This window comes from Stegostoma tigrinum, chromosome 17, assembly GCF_030684315.1.
Source record: "Stegostoma tigrinum isolate sSteTig4 chromosome 17, sSteTig4.hap1, whole genome shotgun sequence".
NCBI lineage: Eukaryota > Metazoa > Chordata > Chondrichthyes > Orectolobiformes > Stegostomatidae > Stegostoma > Stegostoma tigrinum.
Window position 1 is genome coordinate 57127145 of NC_081370.1, and position 22711 is coordinate 57149855.

General features: G+C 42.6%; 1 protein-coding gene across 11 annotated transcripts in view; it reads right to left on the reverse strand.

The window, feature by feature from the left end:
- Positions 1–325: 325 nt before the first annotated feature.
- Positions 326–22711, reverse strand: part of ano5a (anoctamin 5a) — a 195413-nt gene continuing 173027 nt past the window's right edge. For all 11 annotated transcript variants that reach the window (XM_059652172.1, XM_048545538.2, XM_048545536.2 and 8 more), the window contains 5 exons: positions 20890–21020; positions 17380–17585; positions 10175–10347; positions 8798–8903; positions 326–6711 (listed from right to left, as the gene is read on the reverse strand). In XM_059652172.1, the coding sequence (XP_059508155.1) occupies positions 6487–6711; positions 8798–8903; positions 10175–10347; positions 17380–17585; positions 20890–21020 (841 nt within the window). In that variant the 3' untranslated portion in view covers positions 326–6486. The remainder of the gene's footprint in view (positions 6712–8797; positions 8904–10174; positions 10348–17379; positions 17586–20889; positions 21021–22711) is intronic.

A 22711-nucleotide genomic window follows, 5' to 3' on the forward strand; every position in this document is an offset into this window, starting at 1 on the left:
AACTTTAGTGAAAAAATGATCAATTCTTGTGTCTATGCTGTTGAGTCAGGATATGTTCTTTCAAATGAATGGCCAGCAGTGTACACAGACAAGGTAAAACCATAGCTTTAAAACCTATAAGCTTTAACAATAATAAGAATATTAATGATGGCATCTGAAACAGTATTTAAAACAATCGAGATCGACAAACAGGAGGCCTGAAGAACACAGCAAGCCAGGGAGCATCTGGAGGAAAGGAGCAGTCAATGTTTCGGGCATTACCCTTCTTCGGGAGAAAAGTAATACCCAAAACATTGGCTGCTCTTTTCCTCCAGATGCTCCCTGGCTTGCTGTGTTCTTCCAGCCTCCTGTTTGTCGATCTCGGATTCCAGCATCTGCAGTTTAGTTTTCTCTTTAAAGTATCCATGACTCTTTAAACAAAAATACAGCAATAAGTTCGCCAGGGGTCCCACAGTTACAAGTAGCAAACTTTGTCAAATATTTGTGTTAGCTGGGGCCGAGATGGCTGTGCAGGGTGTGTTTTTGGTGGGAGGGGTGCATGTAAAATTGAACAGGTGCCCAGCCTGCTAATTTCCTGCCCACCTCAAGCTTACCCTCATAACGCAGAGGGTAGGTAGGTGGACAAATTAGCACCATCTTTAAACAAATAATTAAGGGTCAACTGAGCTCATACAAAGGTCAATTGATCTCGATAAAAGCTGCTGTCCTCAACTATAATAAAATGTGAGGCTGGATGAACACAGCAGGCCCAGCAGCATCTCAGGAGCTGGAGTGGGCAGTTAAGTTTATAATTGCTCACATGAAGAAAGGTGGATAGACAGGGCTTCATTCAGGGAGGTTCCTCATGTACCTATCTGACAGGATCTTCCAACCCCGTTATTTTGTCCCTGGATTCTAGGATTCCTCGCCACCCTAATACAATAGGACCTACCTTCACTGTGTGCTTGTGGGGTGAAGCGGGCGGGGGGCGATGGTTGTGGTTACCGGGAGTGGGGAGGGAAAGGGATGTGTAGGGGCTGCACTGTTTCACTTTACACCTCTCCCTGTAGTACAGACAATGATCACTACCCAGCTCTGGTGTTGATGGGAGTGATCATTTTAATTGGCCACCCACCTAGAACAAGATCAGAAAAACCCAAGAACCACAGACGCTGAAGTGAGAAACAAAACCGCAAATTGCTGGAAAAAATAAGCAGGTCCGGCAGCAAAGCAGAATTAACGTTTCAGGTCTAGTTCTGAGGAAGGATCACTGGACCCGAAACTAAATTCTGTTTTCTCTCCACAGCTGTTGCCAGGCCTGATTTTTTCAACAATTTCTTTTTTTTTTGCTTTGAACGAGGTTAATCCTGGTTTTAATGGCAAGACTGATTTTCAGTCCATTTTCATACGTTTCTGCTCTATAACGTGGCCTTATGGTTTTCATTCACAAAAATCATACACAGGGTGACTAAGCGGGAGAGGCATCACTTTGGTGCATACATTAGAGCCTGGAAGCAGTCACCTGCGCTGAAGAGCAGATTATCATGAACTTGGTATCAAGTAGTATGTAGGTTTAGATGGGGTGGAATTTGTTAACCGTGTTCAGGAAAGTTAGTGGTGATATCATAGCAAAGGAGGTGTTCGAAGTATTAGAATGTATGGAAGTGGATAAATATCCTGGTCTGATCAGATATATCCAAGAACTGTGCAAGAGGCTAGTGAATCCTCAGCAATGAGAGTGAACTACTGTTGGTATCTTCTGGCAGTAGCCATCAGGAAAAGGGAGAGTAATCCTGGACTGATTATACCCAGCAGAGGGAGTTTGATGTCTCTGCCAATAATGGTTTCAGCTCTGTCTGCCTCCAGGCCTGAAGGGTCAAGAGAGATGTCTGAATCCGACAGTCGAGGAGCAAAGTGGAGACAGGTTCATCAACCCTCTGGAACTGAGAATTTCAGAATTCTGCAAATGACAGCAGAAGAAACACTGATCTTTAATGGAGAATGTGGTGGAAGGGGTGGCGTGGGGGGGAATGCTGAAGGGGCAAGAATAGAGATGTGGTGGAGAAAGACCCTGAACTACTTATGTATGGAGGGGAGATCTAAAGTAAATCCAGAGCTTCACCAGAACAAACCAAAAATGTATTCAAATGATGAGTAACTGAGGATTTTCATTATTTGTTTGTGATGGTATATGGTAACTTATATTAAGGACTAAACTCCCTGCTCTCAATCCCTCTGAATTTTGCAGTGAATATGGAGAAGAGGGGAGACCAGCTCGCTTGGGGATACTAGTCACCAGTTCATTTCTCTGCTCCTTTGTTTGTCACAAGGTTGGTTAGGGTTACGGGGAGGGCTAGATGTGTCCACTGTGCTAACTTTGCCAACAGCTGAAAACCTGTCCTTGGCTCTAGGATCCTGCCATTTTTCTTACTGATGCCCAGAGTCAAAACTCCCACAGTAGATCTGTAGGATAGATGAAAAGCTCAGTGCTAGCCTGAGTCCACGAGTGAGGGTTATCACTGTCAGCCCTCATAAGGCAGAAGTGAATGCTAAATTTAACCAGCTGCTTTGAGGAGGCGATGGCACACAGGTTACAGCCAGTGTATTTAACATCCTTGCCTCAATTTGGATGCAATATCTTGATTAAGCTCCTCCTAATGACCTGGAGCAGGAGACACAGTCAACCATGACGCCAACATCTGTGTGGGTAGACATTTCTCTGATACTGAATCCATTTCCCCACATCCCATTTAGCTCATCGAAGACTCCAAGCCCAGATTTTTCAGCAATGACCATCTTTGCCTTTTAAGTGTGGCTCTATGGTGTCCTGTAATAGACATTTTCCACTGATACTGGCTTCACTGCAATCTAAAAGATTTATAATTGAATCTGCACTGATGCCTCTAAATATAATGTGCTTGGCAATTGTCAATGATCTGAAGTCAGGTTTGCTTTTTTTTGTTAAAGATTATGGCTTTTCATAAAAAAATTGAAACTGGAGACTACATAAACACACATTTCCACTTAGACTTTGTGAAAGTCTCAGAGGAAACTAGAATTGTGGCTGGGCTAACATGAAACCATTGCTCCTGGAAGTTTGTACAGTAAGTCCTCGCTTAAAATTGTGACTTCATCCCTTAAAATCAAAACCTTGAATAAAACAACTTTAAATGAATCATAGTTTCCCAAAGGAAGTCAGAATTAGGTACCTTTGGACTTTTTTTTGCTCAGGCAAAACAAAGATGATGTTGAAAATACTGTATCATACATGTGCAGCGCTGTACACGCACAGCTGAAATAACTTGCAAACTAAAACACAACACAAAATATAAAGAAAATCAAGACAGTATAAGATCTTTAAAGTACAATATAGTAATTTTCAAAATATTTATAAAAACACAGTACCTTAGGTTGACCACGTTAATCCAATGGTGGAGGATTGACAGTGCAGGGACTCTCCCAGCTTCCACCACTAGATGGAGACGGTTAGTACAAGTTTGGAACCTACAGTTAGGCTGAAGGAGCAGAGGAAGGCAAGATTGTGAGGGGGTAGTAGAGGAAAAGAGGTACCAATGCCGGGAGAGGGATGGCAGCGGTGTTGGGAACAAATGAGGGGCAAGACCCATGGCAAAGGCGGAGGGAAGCAATGCCAGAAGGAAGTAAAACCAGGGGCTAGCAAGCATGGGTGTGGGGTTGTAACTCCAGCAGGTAAGGGTGGCAGTCAGGGGGCAATCACATGATACCAGGACTGAGAACGTAATCGGAAGAAGTGCAGGCCTTAAAAATAAGACAATGTTAAAATATGCAGGGCAACTTAAAGCATGGACATAGTTTATGAAACATACTCTTTGCCTTCAATTGTTTTTGTTTGAATTGACCTGGGAGTAATCTGAAACTTTTCATCTATTTCACATAAGGCCCCTATGTGAAATAGATGAAATAAGAAGCTAGTTCCTTGCTCCATAAGTCGCTCCTGCTGATCTATTCAAGGTACTCTTTCTGTTTACAAAAATAGCAGACCAGAATTAATCAGAAGTAACCCTTCAGAGAAGGGTTAATCAGCCTAATTAAAGGAAAACTGTGGATGCTGGAAATCAGAAACAAAAACCAAAATTGTTGGGGAAATTCAGCAGGTCTGGCAGCATCTGGGGCGACAAAGCGGAGTTAATGGTTCAGGTCCACTGATCCTTCTTCAGAATGACCTGAAGAACGATCACTGAGCCTGAAATGTTAACATTTTTTTTTAACCTCTCCCCAGATACTGCCAGACCTGCTGAATTTTCCCAGCAATTTACATTGCTGTTTATCAGCCAGATTACCTGGATTGGATGGGCTGTCTTATGAGGCAAGATTGGTCAGTTTAGGCTTATGTCAGCTGGAGTTTAGAACAGTAATAAACAACTTCATTGAAACCCATAAAGATCCTGACGAGTCTTGACAGCATAGACATGGAGAGAATTTGCAATCTAGTGGGAGAATCCAGAACTAAGGGTCACTGTCTGAAAGAAACCTCCACTCGCTTAAAACAGAGATCAGACACAAGGCTTTTTTCCCCCCTCACAGTGGGTCAAGAGTCTTTGGAACTCTCTTCCACAGAAGCTTCTGGAAACAGAGTCTTTAAATATTTTTAAGGGAGGCGTAAATAGTTTCTCAATAAGCAAGTGTGTTGGGGGTAGTAGGGAAAAGTATTAGGGGTAGGTGAGAATGGAGATTTGAGAATACAATCAGATTAGCCATGATCTTATTATATGGTAGAGCAAGCTCAAGGGGCCAAATGGCCTACTCCTCATGCTTATGTTTGTGGAATTATTATGTATATCAGGCAAAAGGTCATTCTCACTTGCTACTTGGTGAGCCTATGTTTTGGTGACCTATGACCTCTGTGGGCTGCCTCCATGATATCCCACAGGAGGTGGGGTCTCTCACCCCCAACCCCCACTTCTGTGTGTCTCTGGGCATTCAGGAAAGAACAGTTCTTGAGGCACAGGGAAAAGGCCGAATGGCACAATGTCAGACCAGTCTCTGATGCTCATTGGAGGGGCTTACCTCAAGACACCATGGGGTAGATTTTACGTCGCACGTTTTTTGGCAGGAGGGACATACAAAATATGTCAAGTGCCCATCCCACTTTCTTCCCACCTACCCCTGAATCTATAATACAAAGGAGAGGATACATTATCTCTCGGCTGCCTGCTCTTTAGCTAAATGAAGCCAATTAATTGCCCACTACACTGGTATTTCAGGGCTTTAATCTCGCTCCACTTTCAAAACACTCAGGGCATTGGCAGGTGGGCCATTGTGTGAAGGTTGTTTAAGAATGGTCTTCTTTGATGTCCCTTTATGATGCTCAAAGCGTGTTATTGTGGCAGGAGGGGCTTTTTGAAACTCCTTCTGTTTGCTGACACAGTTTGGGACATCTGTGATGAGAACATACTTACTCCACACCTATTCTGCCTGTCCCACATCCAGCTCTTTAAAACAGTTTTCAAAGGAAGTTTTATTGCAACCTTGAGAGTAAATTTTGTTACAAAACTAATGATGCATTTCTTCACTAGTCATTGAAGCTAGGGCATGGTCCAACACTGGAGCATGCAGTAATAATATAGAGATGTGTAGCACTTAGCCCTAGCTGTGGAGGTATTACAGAAAACTGATGGCTTTTTTTATTCAGCATGTGCATAAAGTTAAGAATTGTGAACAACCATATCTTTGACACAAAGAAGTCTTTTCTTGTAGCAATCTGCCCAGTAATTTCCTGTGTGAATTGGTCAATGAGATTTCAGTAGTTACATTTTGTACATTAGTATCTCGCAGTAGTTTCCACTCTAAGTTTCACAGAACATGACCTTGCTTCATACATCATTTTGTGTCCGTTTTGTTTCATTCTGTTACAGACAGTATTGTCGGTCTGATGAATCTGCGCAGAACGTGGACTAGGGATAAGGCAGGTAAGGAATAAAAAGAGACAAGAGATAGAAAAGGAAACAAACAAGAGGCCAAGGGAGCCTAAAGCAGATATGATGGAGTCAATGGCCAAAGGAGTGAAACTAAATGAAAAGACATTGCACCGGATCACAGGATTGCATTGGTTCTCATTTTAGATCAGACAGGGTATAACCTAGACTTATAACTCCACATTCTTCATTATCCTATATGCTAGCTTTTCAACGGGTTTGTAATGTTTTTGGACGGTTTAACAGTCAGTGTCTCCTTGACAACAACAGAAGTGTTCATTACCCCAAAGGAATGGCACATGCAGAAAGACAACAGGAACTGTTAATTGCCAGGTTAGAAAACTATTCTGAAATGTTGTCACATCAAAAGCAGTAGCTCCCTGACTCTACAGCAGGACACAGTATAATAATTAGTGGCAGCAACATCATGATTCCTGGAACCTAATCCTATGTCATCATGGCAGGCCATTCCTCGCCAAATAAACAAATCCATTTGTTTTACTAACGCAGGCGAGTCCTTTCTCGGTGTTTCTGAAACCTGCTGCCGCTTGGGCTATAACTGCTCGCTCAGCAACTCCACCTTTTCAGCCTGCACAGAGACCTCCTTGTTTACAGCACAACTCCCTGTGCCAGCAAGCATCTCTCTCAGTTTATTGAGTTCGTACTCGTGCAAAATCTTCTGCGTTAAATACTTCTCCCGTTTTATCCGAGCCTTCACCTCACTTGGGACATCCGGAATCAGTGCGGCGATCGCAAACTTGACCAGGAAAACAACGTGCTGGAGGTGAAAAGCAATAACAAAAAAAAAATTAAATCCACTGCTACAGTACAGTGAACTTAATCTGATAAACAGAGGATATCTGAGTTAAATGATAGAAGTCAAGCAGAAGGTTGTTTCAACTGCAGACTCAGGGATAGAAAGTTTCTGAGTTCTGTAACACCAAACAATATTCCAGGCACTGGTAAACATACTCCAGGAAACATTATTAAGAAATAAATATTCAATGCTCACTTGCTTGAAATGGATGAGAGGTCTTGACAGGGTAAAAGTGGAGAAGATGCTCCCAAATTTGGGAGAATCTAGAATTAAGGGCAACTATTTTAAAAAATCAGGTGTCATTCATTTAAAAGAAAGACTGGGCAAATTTCTTGTCTCTCAGAGGATCACGAACCTTTGGAACTGTCTTCCTGAAAAGGTCGTGGAAGCAGAGTCCTTTAATATTTTTAAGGCCGCAGTAAATAGATTTATTTTAAATTGACGCAGTTTGTCGGGGGTAAGTGAGAGTACAAGTTTGAGGTTACAATCAGTTCGGCTATGAATGGTGAAGCAGGCTGGAAGTGCTGAACTGTCTCCTTTGCTCCTGATTCGCACATTCATCATGATGACGTCGTTGTAATAATACAATGACTTCTAATACCAGTAAGGCAGCCAATGCATGGACAGTAAGGTTCCAAGAAATGATCGTTTCTCAAACAATGGTTTAAGAGAGGTGTTTGTTAGGAAACCAACCCCCTCCCCACAGCCCTCTACAGTAATATATAGGATCACAGAATCTCTACAGCATGGAAACAGGCCATTTGGCCCATTGAGTCTACGCCAACCCTCTGAAGAGCATCCCACCCAGACCCAGCCCCCTACCCCATCCCTGTACCCCTGCATTTTCCATGGGCAACCCACCTAGCCTGCACATCCCTGGATACCACGGGCAATTTAACATGGTCAATCCACATAACTTCAACATCCTTGGACTGTAGGAGGAAACTAGAGTACCCAGAGGAAACCCACACATACACAGGGAAATGTGCAAACTCTACACAGTTGCCCGAGGGCGGGATTGTAGCTGGAATCCCTGGCACTGTGAGGCAGCAGTGCTAACCACCGAGTCACCATGCTGCCCTCATCATGAGACCTTTTATCTCCATCCAACAAGGCAATGACCTTAACCAACTCATAGTGTTTAATAACCATGAGTGCTTTGGGCTGACCCGATGGGAAAAGCTCCATATAAATGTGGTAGATTTCTATCTTTCTACATTGTTGATCTCAAGATACAGACATCATTCTAAAAGCATTTCTTCACCTAATCTAACCTGCCAAAATAGTTTGCACATGTAAACTGGAATCACTTTCACTAACAGGGCCTCATTATTTCTTAGCTCCAATCTAATGATGCCATACCTGGCCAGCGTGCAGGTTAGCAAGACAAGAGTGAGACCACAGAATTTACAAGCTATTGAAGAGCTGGTAAATATCTCAAACATTTGAAAAATGTTTATTGCAGGTTGTGGGTGTCACTGGCCTGTATTTAATCGCCAGGGAGCAGTTAAGAGTCAACACATTGCTGTGGACTTAGAGTCACATGTAGGCCAGGCCAGGTAAGGATGGCAGATTACCATCGCTAAAGTGTCTAGTGAACCAGATGGGTTTCCCCCTCACATTGACAATGGTTTCATTAGACTCTTTAATTCATACTTCTTCTTCCTCAGATGTTTTAATGTGCTATTGCGGAATTTGAATGGGTCCCCAGGACATTAATCTCAGCCTTTGGCTGAATAGCCCGGTGAAATACCACGTGGTCATGGCCTCCCTGTCTGCGTTAAAGTGGCTAATTTCACATGATGAGAGATTAAGCTTGCTGAATTTCTCAGAGGCAACTAGCTTCAGGGTTACACTGTGAACGTTAATCTCACTCATCAGTCAGGGACAAAACAGTGGCTCTGTGAATTGGCATCAACAAAGTGTAAATTAATCAAATTGCCTCCAAATTAAAACCTACAATTCTGTCATTTCAAGTGTTTGGCAGGCTTTAATAACAATTTAATAACATCAGAGATTTAAGTCTGAGAAGAGATTTTAATGATACCTCTAAGATGATAATGAATGCCATTTTTGCAGCCAAGATATGCCAGAATTGCATGTTGTGCTGATATTCTAAACTATGTCCTGAAGGGTAACGATAGTCCTTATACCTGCAAAATGGAAAAGGGCAAAATTTTTGTAAAGTAGGAAAGTGCCGTTCAGATTACTATCAATAACAGCAAATTTCAAAAGCGTTCTGAAGATCAAAACATTGAATTCAAAGCAGCCCCGACTCCCACACCTTGCAATTGAGAATATGGATGGATTTTTCTGATAGTCGGGCAGACAGGAGTTGTGCATGGGGACCCTATGGAATCCCCAATGTAGCAGACTCCAGGGAAGTGGCCTGGGAAAATGAATTTTCTCCTGTTCTCTTCCCCTACATCTGGAGCCCTCCAAAATTCTATACTTAAATTGGACAAGTTGGACAGTTCTGATGAAATAAATTAAACTAGTTACTCAGGAAAAGTTAGACAGTTAAATTCACAGTCTAACTCCTGAATAACTATTAAACAGACTCCACATTAACCTCACTCACAATTCACAGATTCCTTAAAACCTCAGTCTCCTAATCCAACAAGTCCTCTCTCTCTCCTGTCACCTATCTCCCCAGTCAACACCCCCTGTGCTAATCCACACGCAAACCCTCCTCACTGATGGACAAAGTCCCAACTGCTGTGACCCGACCACCAAAAACATCCTGGCGACAATATCAGACCAACCTCCCACCAGAGCATGACCTGATCCCCTCTCCCCCTGCTGGATCTAACATTGGAATGTGACACCTAGACCCAACACCTACCCTTCCCAATCCACCACGGTCCCAACCTAAAGACTTAGCTACCCTTTCCCTTCTTACACCCTGCCATCCTACCCCACCCCAGCCAGCACCTCACCCCCTATCACCTGGCACCCATGCTTACCTGGCACACTATCCACTTGGCACCCTACACTCTATCCTCCTGGACCCAACCCTGCCAGCGCTCTGAATATCGTCGCCATCTTATGTACTATTTGACAACAGCTATCTGTGAATCTGGGCCTTTGAATTTCGGTGTACAACAGCTGACTGTTGTGACCAAAGGGGCATGGATTTGCCTTTCTCTGACAGTTTGTGCTGTGTGAAAGTACTGTTAGAACGGCTCTGCATTTCAGCGGAATCGCCTCTCGGAAATGCTGAGCTCCCTTCCTTCATCCAGAAGGGGTGTAAAGGCAATCTCTGTGAGACTGCCACATCCAGGAAAATCAGGCCCTTTTTGGAGCTTTGTCAAGAGAATTAAATTGTTCTCTTTCATTTAGAAACACATCGATAACTGAAGCGCCAGTGGTGATTTGCTTGTCTGGAAGCAGGAAATAAATTTTGTGTTCGTTAAATCCTTACCGGCAACTGGTGATTTCAGGATGTCTTTCAAAATTGGAGCTTTTCACTGAAACACTGGCGATTGACAGGCTGTTATTGATATAGCCTTTCATTGGCAGATGGTCATTTGTAGAATATGCATATTTGTAAACTAAACGGGGGATCATATCTGAAGTAAAAGCCACAATGAAAGCCTAAGGAATTTGAAAGGAGAAGTCATGACCGGTACAGGATAGACCTATGTTTCTATATAAACAAACATCTTTTTCAGAAGTCACATACATTTACGGGAAGGAGAAAACCTTAGCACTTTGAACACTCGTCATTTTATTGTTCCCAAATTATTTCGTCCTACACCGCTCAAGTTTAACTTATTGTAAAGAGAAAAAAAAACTTGTACAATTATACTACAATGAAATAAAAGTTGAAATCCACCCATATTCCAGCATCTATTTATGAACACAACTCAGTCTTCTGGAATGTCTCTTAAAGCATTTTTAGGAAAATCGGGAAATTTTCTTTCTTCAGTGTTCAGGCTTTTTTCTCCTCTCCCAGGAGAGGTATTATTTCAAGATGTCTTTCAAAATTGGAGCTTATCACTGAAACATTGGTAATTGACAGGCTGTTATTGGTACAGCCTTTCATTGGCAGTTGATCATTTGTAGAATATGCATATATGAATATATAGCGTATATTCTCACAAAGGTACTTCCAATCATAATGTCTTTTTGATTGCTCATGTTTAAGGGATTGTGAAAATTAGTTCTTTCAAAATGAAACAAAAGGAAGCACTGGAGAAATTCAACAGGTCTGGCAGCATCTGTAGAAAAACAAAACAGTTAACATTTCAACTCTAGTGACCCTTCTTCAGAACCTCAGGGTCACTGGACTTCAAACCTTTTTGTTTCATATTTCCAGCATCCATAATATCATAATGGGAACAGGAGTAGGTCATTTTTTCCCTCCAGCCTGCTTCATCATTCAACAGGATCATGGCAGATCCGACATTCCTCACATCCCATTTTCCTGCTCTTTCTCTGTAACCCTCAAGTCCTCTATGGATCAAGAATCTATCTCAGCTTTAAATATATATAAGGACTCTGTCCCCGCAGCTCTCTGTGGCAAGGAGTTCCAAAGACTCTCGATCCTCAGAGAAGAAATTCCTTCTCATCTCAGTCTTAGATTGACTCCCTTTATTCTAAGACTAGGTGCACGAGACCTCGATTCTCCCATGACAAAAAAAATCCACTCAGCATTTACCCTGTCAAGCACCTGAAGAATCCTATATGTTTCAATCAGATCACCTCTCATTCTCCTAAATTCCAGTGAGTAGAGGCAATCTCTCCATACCAAGTACCACACTGGTGAACCTGCACTGAACTACTTCCAATGAAAAGATGTCTTTCTTTCATAAGGAGGTGCCACAATTAAAGTTTGTGAGAAGATTTGTAGCTCAGGTTGTGGATGAGGTTGCAGACATGCTTCCCGAGCTGGTGTGTTTGGTTGTAAATGTTTCGCCACCCTGCTGGGTAACATCATTAGTGCACCTCTGGTGAAGTGTCAGTGTTCTGTCCCGCTTGTTATTTTTATGCCTCAGTTTGCTGGAGGTGTTTGGTACCACTTCCAGTTCTGTTTCTCAGTGGTTTGTACACAGGGTCCAATTCAATGTGTTTGTTGATGGAGTTCCAGTTAGAATACCAGGCCTCCAGGGATTCCCTGGTGTGTCTCTGTTTGCCTCCTGCGATTATGGATGTACTGTCCCAATCAAATTCATGTCCCTTGTTGTCTGTGCATAGTGAGACCAGTGAGAATTGGCTGTGTCTCTTGGTGGCTAGTTGGCGTTTACGCATCCATATAGTAAGTTTTCTTCTGGTTTGGCCGACGTAGTGTTTCTCACAGACCTTGCATGGTATTTTGTACATGAGACTGATTTTGCTGGTTTTGGCGATGGGATCCTTTACGTTCATCAGTAGCCATTGTAGGGTGGTTGTCTGTTTGTGGGCTGCCCTGATTCCGAGAGGTCTGAGCAGTCTTGTGATCATCTCTGAAATGTCCTTGGCCTACAGTATGGTGACTGGTCGTGTTGTGTCTGTCACTGAGGTAATGGCAGATTGTGCTTAATGGGTATCCTTTCCTTTAGAAGACTCCGTTTAGGTGCTCCTGTTCTGTTTTACATAGTTCTAGGCTGCTGCAATATGTTGTGGCTCATTTAAATAGTGTCCTGATGCAGCTCTGTTTGTGGGTGTGATAGTGTAATTGATTAACTGGTCTATATATGTGTCGTCTTTCTAGTCTGGCTTTCCAAATTGTTTTTGTGTTCTACTTGTTGTCATCTTTTTTTGTGAAATTTATCCCGGTGAGAATATTGTTTATGTGTCACTGGGTTTCTTCTAGTTTCTTCTAGTATCAGGACTGATTGCAGAAGTAGTAATGCAAAGGTTAGAACGCATAACACTTCCCACTATACAACCCGAACTTTGGGGCGCGATATGTAGATGGTAGCTTCAGTATCATCAAATGCACAAAACAAGGAACCCAACAACACATAAACAACATACTCACTGGGATAAAAGTCACAAAAAAATAGCGATCACAATTCTGTTATGTTTACTTTTGGTGATAGTGATCACAATTCTGTTATGTTTACTTTAGTGATGGAAAGGGATAGGTGTATACCACTGGGCAAGAGTTATAGCTGGGGGAAAGGCAATTACGATGAGATTAGGCAAGATTTAGGGAGCATAGGATGGGGAAGGAAACTGCAAGGGATGGGCACATTAGAAATGTGGAGCTTATTCAAGGAAAAGCTCCTGTGTGTCCTAGATAAGTACGTACCTGTCAGGCAGGGAGGAAGCTGTTGAGTGCGGGAGCCATGGTTTACGTAGGAGGTGGAATCTCTGGTCAAGAGGAAGAAGAAGGCTTATGTTAGGATGAGATGTGAAGGCTCAGTTCGGGCACTTGAGGGTTACGAGGTAGTCAGGAAAGACCTAAAGAGAGAGCTCAGTAGAGCCAGGAGGAGACACGAGAAGTTTTCGGCGGATAGGATCAGGGTAAACCCTAAGGCTTTCTATAGGTATTTCAGGAATAAAGGAATGACGAAAGTAAGAGTAGGCCCAATCAAGGATAGTAGTGGGAAGTTGTGTGTGGAGTCAGATGAGATAGGGGAAGCACTAAATGAATATTTTTCAACAGTATTCACTCTAGAAAATGACAATATTGTCGAGGAGAATACTGAGATACAGGCTACTAGACTAGGTGGGATTGAGGTTCACAAGGAAGAGGTATCAGAAATCCTACAAAGGATGAAGATAGATAAGTCCCCTGGGCCAGATGGGATTTATCCTAGGATCCTCTGGGAAGCCAGGGAGGAGATTGCCGAGCCTTTGACATTGATCTTTAGCTCGTCATTGTCTACAGGAATAGTGCCAGACGACTGGAGGATAGCAAATGTGGTTCCGCTGTTCAGGAAGGGAGTAGAGACAACCCTGGTAATTATAGACCAGTGAGCCTTAGTGATAAAGTGGTAAAGTGTTGGAAAAGGTTATAAGGGATAGGATTTATAATCATCTAGAAAAGAACAAATTGATTAGGGATAGTCAGCACGGTTTTGTGAAGTGAAGGTCATGCCTCACAAACCTTATTGAGTTCTTTGAGAAGGTGACCAAACAGGTAGATGAGGGTAAACTGGTTGATGTGGTGTATATGGATTTCAGCAAGACATTCGATAAGGTTCCCCACAGTAGGCTATTGTACAAAATGTGGAGGAATGGAATTGTGGGAGATATAGCAGTTTGGATTGGAAATTGGCTTGCTGAAAGAAGACAGAGGGTGGTAGTTGATGAGAAATGTTCATCCTGGAGACCAGTTACTAGTGGTGTACCGCAAGGGTCGGTGTTGGGTCCACTGCTGTTTGTCATTTTTATAAATGACCTGGATGAGGGCGTAGAAGGATGGGTTAGTAAATTTGCAGATGACACTAAGGTCAGTGGAGTTGTGGATAGTGACGAAGGATGCTGTAGGTTGCAGAGAGACATAGATAAGCTGCAGAGCTGGGCTGAGAGGTGGCAAATGGAGTTTAATGCAGACAAGTGTGAGGTGATGCACTTTGGTAGGAGTAACCGGAAGGCAAAGTACTGGGCTAATGGTAAGATTCTTAGTAGTGTAGATGAGCAGAGAGATCTCAATGTCCATGTACACAGATCCTTGAAAGTTGCCACCCAGGTTGACAGGGCTGTTAAGAAGGCATAAGTGTTTTAGCTTTTATTAATAGAGGGATCGAGTTCCGGAACCAAGAGGTTGTGCTGCAGCTGTACAAAACTCTGGTGCGGCCGCACTTGGAGTACTGCACACAGTTCTGGTCACCGCATTATAAGAAGGATGTGGAAGCTTTGGAAAGGGTGCAGAGGAGATTTAATAGGATGTTGCCTGGTATGGAGGGAAGGTCTTACGAGGAAAGGTTGAGGGACTTGAGGCTGTTTTCATTAGAGAGAAGAAGGTTGAGAGGTGACTTAATTGAAACATATAAAATAATCAGAGGGTTAGATAGGGTGGATAGGGAGAGCCTTTTTCCTAGGACGGTGACGGCGAGCACGGGGAGGCATAGCTTTAAATTGAGGGGTGAAAGATATAGGACAGATGTCAGAGGTAGTTTCTTTACTCAGACAGTAGTAAGGGAATGGAACGCTTTGCCTGCAACGGTAGTAGATTCGCCAACTTTAGGTATATTTAAGTCGTCATTGGATAAGCATATGGACTTACATGGAATAGTGTAGGTTAAATGGGCTTCAGATCGGTATGACAGGTCGGCACAGCATCGAGGGCTGAAGGGCCTGTACTGTGCTGTAATGTTCTATGTTCTAGAAGAGGAGAACAACAACTGACTAGCCTTCCTGGACATAATGATAGCGTAACTCCAGACTACCATATACAGGAAGACCATACATATGGACCAGATACTCAAATACACTAGCAACTACCCCAATGCTCACAAACAGAGCTGCATCGGGACACTATTTAAACGAGCACAACACATTGCAGCAACCCGGAACTAAGCAAACCAGAAGAAAACTGGCAATATGCATACATAAACAACTCGCCACCAAGCGACACGGCCAATTCTCATTTGTCTCACTACACACGGACAAGGGGGGACACAGATTCGACTGGTATAACACATCCATAATCGCAGAAGCCAAACAGAGACACACCAGGGAATTCCTGGAGGCCTGGTATTCTAACCGGAACTCCATCAACAAACACATTGAATTAGACCCTGTGTACAAACCACTGAGAAACAAAACTAGAAGTGGTACCAAATACCCTAGCAAACCGAGGCTTATAAATAACAAGTGGGACAGAACACTGATGCTTCACCAGAGGCGCACTGACCATGTTACCGAGCAGGGTGACAAAATGTTTGGAACCAAACCCACCGGCTCAGCAAACAGGTCGATAACCTCAGATGAAACAAATAGTTTAATTTGGCATGGCGTTGGGTACGACATTGTGAGCCAAAGGTCCTGTTCCTATGCTGTACAGTTGTAGGTTCTATGAAACTTCTCACAATACTCCAGATGTGGTTTCACCAGCATCTCCTGTAGTTGCTTTCGGAAAACCCCTATCTCTCAGTCGCTTGTCATTTCAATGACCTGTCATGCTAACATTTCTGTTACATTTTCAATGACAATCAAGTTCTCAACACCGAATACAAAAATTCCACAGACCGATCGCTTTATGTATGCCCTCCATTTTTCTTACATTCTCATTCAACAACCCCGCCCCACTCCCCCAAGCTGCTTCGAGTTTGTATCCTGCCTACTTTGCACTTAGTAGAAAGGGCTAATTCTTCCCTTTCACACCTTAATATACACGCTTTTCACATTTCTTCCCCTTTTTCACTAGTAAGAACCACTTTGACTTTTGCATTGGGTCTCTATATATCTGCTGTCTTGTTCATCATTTACTTCTGTCCTTTCTTCTGTTTCCAATTCCTTTCAATTCCAAAGAAATTCCTACCAAACTCGAAACATTAACTAGTTCTCTCTCCACAGATGCTGCTAGATCAGCTGAGTTTCTCCAGCATTCTCTGTGTTTGTTTCAGATTTCCAGCATCTGCAGTATTTTGCTTTTATTGTTGCGTGCTGAACAGTTTTGTATGTATATTTCGTAAGTCTTGTTTTGTAAAAAAAAAATTTTAAGAAAAACTTAGCTTGTGGATTTCAATTCTAAAATAGATAGTTTAGAATATAAGCTTGGCCATAACAATATATTGGTAAAACTTAAATTTTTAAGAAACTCAGCACATCTGGCTGATTCTGTGGAGAGAAAGCAGAGTTAATTTGATTTGTATAGACTATTTACTGAAGAAATTATAAAGAAAAGAGAGTAATTTGTGAAATAACTCCACAGAGGCTGATATCCCGTTCCCAAGTCACCCTTTATTCACACATGGAGAGTCCTTGACACTGATCCGGCTCCTTCAGAGACAACTCTCAGAGTGAACAGAGCCTCTGACACTCCTTTTTATATCTTTCAGCCAGGGGTCCCTGACTGGACCAAGTTAACAACCTCCAATCAGGGAGCTCATATTCTACGAGGTCTACCTGGCTGGCCTTGTTTCAATCACTATAATTTGGAAGTAAGAATACCATGAAATACCATCTCGACTTTGCTTTTCATACTAATTCCTATATTTGTTTCAGATTTCCACATCTGCACTCCACTAAACTTGGTCCTAATGATAGCTTGTGGTGCAGAAGGTATCAGAGTTTTGTAGGACAGGCTGGGACAGATGATACGTTTTCTTCTCCCAGTTTGTCCTTTTTTACATGTGAATACGGTTGGACCATGGAGCTGGAATAAGTGGTCAGTCATAATTATAGTGAACGGGTGGGAGGGCACAGGCTTTAGGGACTTTATGGCCTAATCCTGTTCTTTTAATTCCTGGCAAAATTCTGGTCTAAGACTTACAGCTGTATAACTTTATACAGCTCCACTCGACACCAACAGTCTGAGAGCAACCAAAGGACTATAACATAAAATCTAGGCGACTTCCCAAGTCTACACCAATGCATAAGTGCTTAACTCATTGTTTTTGGTCTCGATTCAAGGCGGACCATGTTTCTTGGCAACAAGCGAGGACCTTGGAAATCTAGTCATGAAAATGAGGTATTTTGCATTAGGAGTTTACGGTGCTACACCAACCCTGCACGAAGCAGAACACTTACATTCGTAACTACAGAGAAAATGGCCACACCGTTCAGAATCTGATGCCATATTCCTATACTGTGTGCCTTTGCTGCCACGGGTCTCTTGAACTGTGTGATGAACTTCCAGGCATCCACGCGGATCTCGATAATGTTGTTCAGCAGAGCAAGAACAGGTGCCAGAGGAAATGAGGCCACAAAGAGTGTGACAAACCCAAACTGGATGACTGCAATGTAAACAGCACATAGCACAGCTGTAATCAGAGACAATGGGAACTGCAGATGCTGGAGAATCCAAGGTAACAAAGTGTGGAGCTGGATGAACACAGCAGGTCAAGCAGCATCTCAGGAGCACAAAAGCTGCTCCTTAGATGCTGCTTGGCCTGCTGTGTTCATCCAGCTTCACACTTTGTTATCTTACATACCACAGCTGTAATCCTTTCTGTTCTCAATGCTCTTTCCCACGTCCAATTTGTTACCATCCCTTATTGAATATTACTTAAAGGAAAGATGGTTTACAATTTTAACCAGAATTAACATAAAAAAGAGACTCCAGAAACATGATTCATTTATGCTATTTGTTCAAGAAATTATAAAGTGGATAATTTGGAAGGGAAAAATAGACAGCATGATGGCTCAGTGAGTGTCACTGAAGCCTCACAGCACCAGGGGCCCAGGTTCGATTCCATCCTTGGATGCCTGTCCGTCTGGAGTTTGCACATTCTCCCCGTGTCTGCATGTGTTTCCCCTGGATGCTTCGGTGTCCTCCACAGTCCAAAGGTGTGCAGGTTGGGTGAATTGGCCATGCTAAATTGACTGTAGTGTTCAGGGATGTGCAGGCTAAGTGGGTTAGTCATGGTGACTATGGGGATAGGGTAGTAGGTCTGGGTGGGATGCTCTTTGGAGGGTTGGTACAGACTCAGAGGGCCAAATGGCCTCTTTCTGCACTGATGTGGTTCTATGAAAATGCCAGGAAATTAGGGTTTAATTTTTTTACTCAACAAAATTAACTTAACTTAAACAAAATCCCATGGAAACCTGTTCACTTTGAGATATTATATTTTATTTCCTCCTCATTGTCCAATTTTTCCTTAAATTACTTTGTATCATATTGAAGAAAAATTACCTGGAAGGGGTCGACTGTCTAATGAAAGGTTGTTTCCACCAGAGTTTATAAGAGTAAGAAGTGATTTGACTGAAACATGTACAATCTTGAGGGAAAATATACTTCACCCTGTGGTAAAACTCAGATCTAGGAAAGTCACTGTGTAAGAACGGGTCACCCATTTAAGACAGCGATAAGGAGAAATTATTTCTTTGAGGGTTGTACATCTTTGCAATTCATCTTCAAAAGGCAGAAGAAGCACAGTCCTCAGATATTCTTGAGACAGATGCAGATAGGTAGATTGAGAAAGGAGCGGGAAATGGGATGGAGCAGATTTTAGAACCATACAATTCCTAAAGTGAGGAAGCAGGCCATTCAGCCCATACCAATGCTATGAACAGCATCCCACCCAATCCCTGCATTTCCCATGGCTAACCCACCTAGTCTGCACATGCCTGAACATTATGGATAATTTAGCACGACCAATCCACTGAACTTGCGCAGTGTGAAACCACAGCACCCGGAGGAAACCCACGCAGACACGGGGAGAACGTGCAAACTCCACATAGACAGTTGCCCGAGGGTAGAATTGAATCCAGATCCCTAGCACTGTGAGGTAGCAGTGCTAACCACTGGGCCACCAGACCACCCCTTATTAGATTAGATTCCCTACAGTGTGGAAACAGGCCCTTTGGCCCAACAAGTATACACCGCCCTTTGAAGCATCCCATCCAGGCCCATCCCCCCATAACCCCGAACACTACGGGCAATTTAGCATGGCCGATCCACCTAGCCTGCACATCTTTGGACTGTGGGAGGAAACCGGAGCACCCGGACGAAACCCACGCAGACACGTGGAGAATGTGCAAACTCCATACAGACAGTCGCCCGAGGCGGGAATTTATTGAATTTCAATTAAATGGCAGAACAGCCTCGAGTGGCCGAGTGGCTTACTCTTGTTTCTAATTCATTTGCTGGCTTGTTCATAAGTATACTTCTTTTTCCACACAATCTCCTGTTTTTGAACTTAAACTTTTCTTTAATCTTAACTATTCAATGCTTCCTTTCCATCTACTCCATTCCTTCCAGTTCTGTCATTTCTGCTCAGTGTTCTGAATAAGAAAACATACAAACTGTTACTACAAAGTGTGGTGAAGTAAACCCTCTATAACGATAACGATATTTACTAAATGAATAGTCTTGGCTCAATCTGAAAACACGTTTGCAACAATTTTCCTGCTTAAAGGGAATAGGAAACGAAGCAAATTTAACAGAAGAAAGCCTAGTATTTAGGATTCTTCAGTTCATTATGGTTATTTAATTATATCTCATTATTTTGAAACATCATAAAATTGAGTTCAACAATTATGGAGCAATGCTGAGTCGTCGTGCCAGAACTGAACCTTGACAGACTGAGCTGGAGGAGCACGGCAGGCCAGGCAGCATCAGAGGAACAGGAAAGTTGACATTTCGGGTTGAGGCCCGAATCAAAGGCACAGGCTAAGTCTTTAGTTTATACAATAAATTCTCTTATTAATTATTCGGCTAGAACACATTCTGCACGTGGAGGCAGGAAAGAGATAATAATTCAAGATGAGTTGCAGACTTATAGAGCATGGAGAGGCCCTTTGGTCCAACTCGTGCATGCCAGCCAGGTATCCAAAACTGATTTATTTCATTTGATCCAAATCCCTCCAAAGCTTTCCTATTCACATACCCATCCAGATGCCTTTTAAATGTTGTCATTGCACCCAACCTTTACCATTTCCTCCAGCAGCTCATTCTATACACACACTAACCTCTGTGTGAAAAATGTGCCCCTCCGGTCCCCTTTAAATCTTTCTCCACTCACCTTAAACCTATGCCACCTGGTTTTGGACTCCCATACACTGGGAAAAAGACCTTGGCTATGCACCTTATCCATGCCCCTTATGGATTTTATAAACCTCGAAAGAAGTCATGCCTCAGCCTCTGATGCTCCAGTGAAAAATTCCCAGCCTATTCAGCCTTTCCTTACAACTCCATCCCTCTAGTCCTGACAACATCCTTGTAAAGTTTTACTGTAACCTTTCAAGCATAACAACATCCTTCCTATAGCCTATCAACTCCAGGATGTATTCCAACTGCTCATGAAGAAGCACACTGGAAAAAAAAAGTTGGATTAAACAAAAGGTTTTCAGATTACACCCTCAGTTCAACATATTGAGCAGTGAGATTAAAGCATGTTGAATGAATAAAAATATTTTGCTGTAAATCGGGAGCTGACCTGACAAACAACTGGATATCACAACCGTGTGAAAGAAAAGGATTTTGGCATTTGAGGCTGAAATTAATTGATGGTCCCAGTAAAGATACAAGTCAGTTCAATACTGGAGGCATTTCTCTCCTGCATTCCTGACTTGACATTGGTTAGTTATTTCACTCACCCATTTCCAGATACTCATAGAACAGGCCAAGTTGTCCCATGTCCTGTAAGTCATGGTCCTGCTCCCAACGAGAGTACAGTTTCTCTGGGTGGTGCCTGGCATTCCGACTCACCCACCAGTTTTTCACCCAACTGCATAAAAAAGCAGGAAAGAAATAAAAGGTTACTGTCTCTGTGCCTCTGTGCTGTGTCACACAGTCTGCTATATCTTGTCAAGTCATGGCATCTTAGTCAAACAGCCACAATGGATGTGCAGGGTGACACCAAACAGCTACATGATGCGGTCCCATCTCTGAAAATTACATACTGTCACTCAAGCTCAGAATTTCGAGCTTGCTTTTCAGCCATAATGACAAATTGGTAAGGTGTGTTTTTGACCAGCACAAACTCAATGAGCCAAATGGCCTATTTTTCTGTGCTGTAGACCTCTATGACTTTGGCTAATCATCAAAATCAGATCAGGATTCAGACTGATAGAGATAGGTGGATGGCAGATATAAACTACAGGGTTGGGATGAGAAAGAGATTATTAATTGTCTTTCCTCCTTTACCAAGGATGTTTGAACCAGAGCAAGTAGATTTAGGTTATGTAAAAACAGGAATAGATTGGATATTATACAGTAGATTATTGATGAGGAATATCCTTGGGGAGGGGTGGTGGAGAATTTGTATCATATAAATGAATCTGTAGGGCTTGATGGTCACATTACATTGGCTTCAGTCATTCTACTGACATCATCTGTATTATGTTGGTGGAGATCAAGAATTGTTGCTCACCTTCAAAGGAAACAGATGTATCTATACCAGCTCCCTAAGGCTCTAGTATTCTTGCCTGGCCAAATACAATTGTAATTATTCCTGCTACAAAATAAACTTTTTTGTCATCCAGGAACAGTACCTTTGCTGTAGATATTCTACTCAGGTGCATGCTCAACCGCCAGCAACTAGACCAGACCAAGACAAAGCAAAGACAAATGCAGATTGGTGACTGGAAGATCCTTCAAACAAACTATAACCAGTTCACATGCTTGTCAAAGCAACAAATATCACAGAAGTGCCAGGAGTGGGCATCTGGGAAAATGCCACATGGCTGTATCAGTGCAGATCTGAACCCCAGCACAAGGGAAGGAATTCAGAAGAAAGACCTTTCAAATAAGTTCAGATAAGCCATGATCCCATTAAATGATCATACGGGCTCAAAGGGGATGTGATGGCCTATTCGTGTTCCTATTTCTTCCCGTCTTCAGTGATTTTACTACTTTAAGAGCATTATCACTTCAAGAACATATGGATAGTCAATCAGTAACTAAAATGTGATTATCAACAGAGAGACAGCAGTAGCTGTGGATGCAGTATACATGCAATCTCAGTACTCCAAATGTGAAACTTTAGTGAGAAGCTGGTTAGAAGAGCTGGGGCAAGAGTATGAGCTAAGAAGAGTGAGAAAATCCAGCCATACTTAGAAAATACAGAGGGCTTAGTGAAGGAGGCTTTGTGGAAGCAATGGAAGGCCATAAAACTATGAGATACAGGAGTAGATTTAAGCCTTTCAGCCCATCAAGTCTGCTCCAACATTCAATCATGATTTATAGATTTCTCACCCCCATTCTCCTGCCTTCTCCCTGTAACCCTTGATACCTTTTCTAATCAGGAACCTATCTATCTTTGTCTTAAATACACTCAATGACTTGACTTCCATAGCCCTCTGCAGCAATGAGTTCCACAGATTCACTACCCTCTGGCTGAAGAAATTGCTCCTCATTTCAGTTCTAAAGGGTTGTTGCTTCACTCTGAGGCTGTGCCCTCAGGCCTAAATCTCTCTT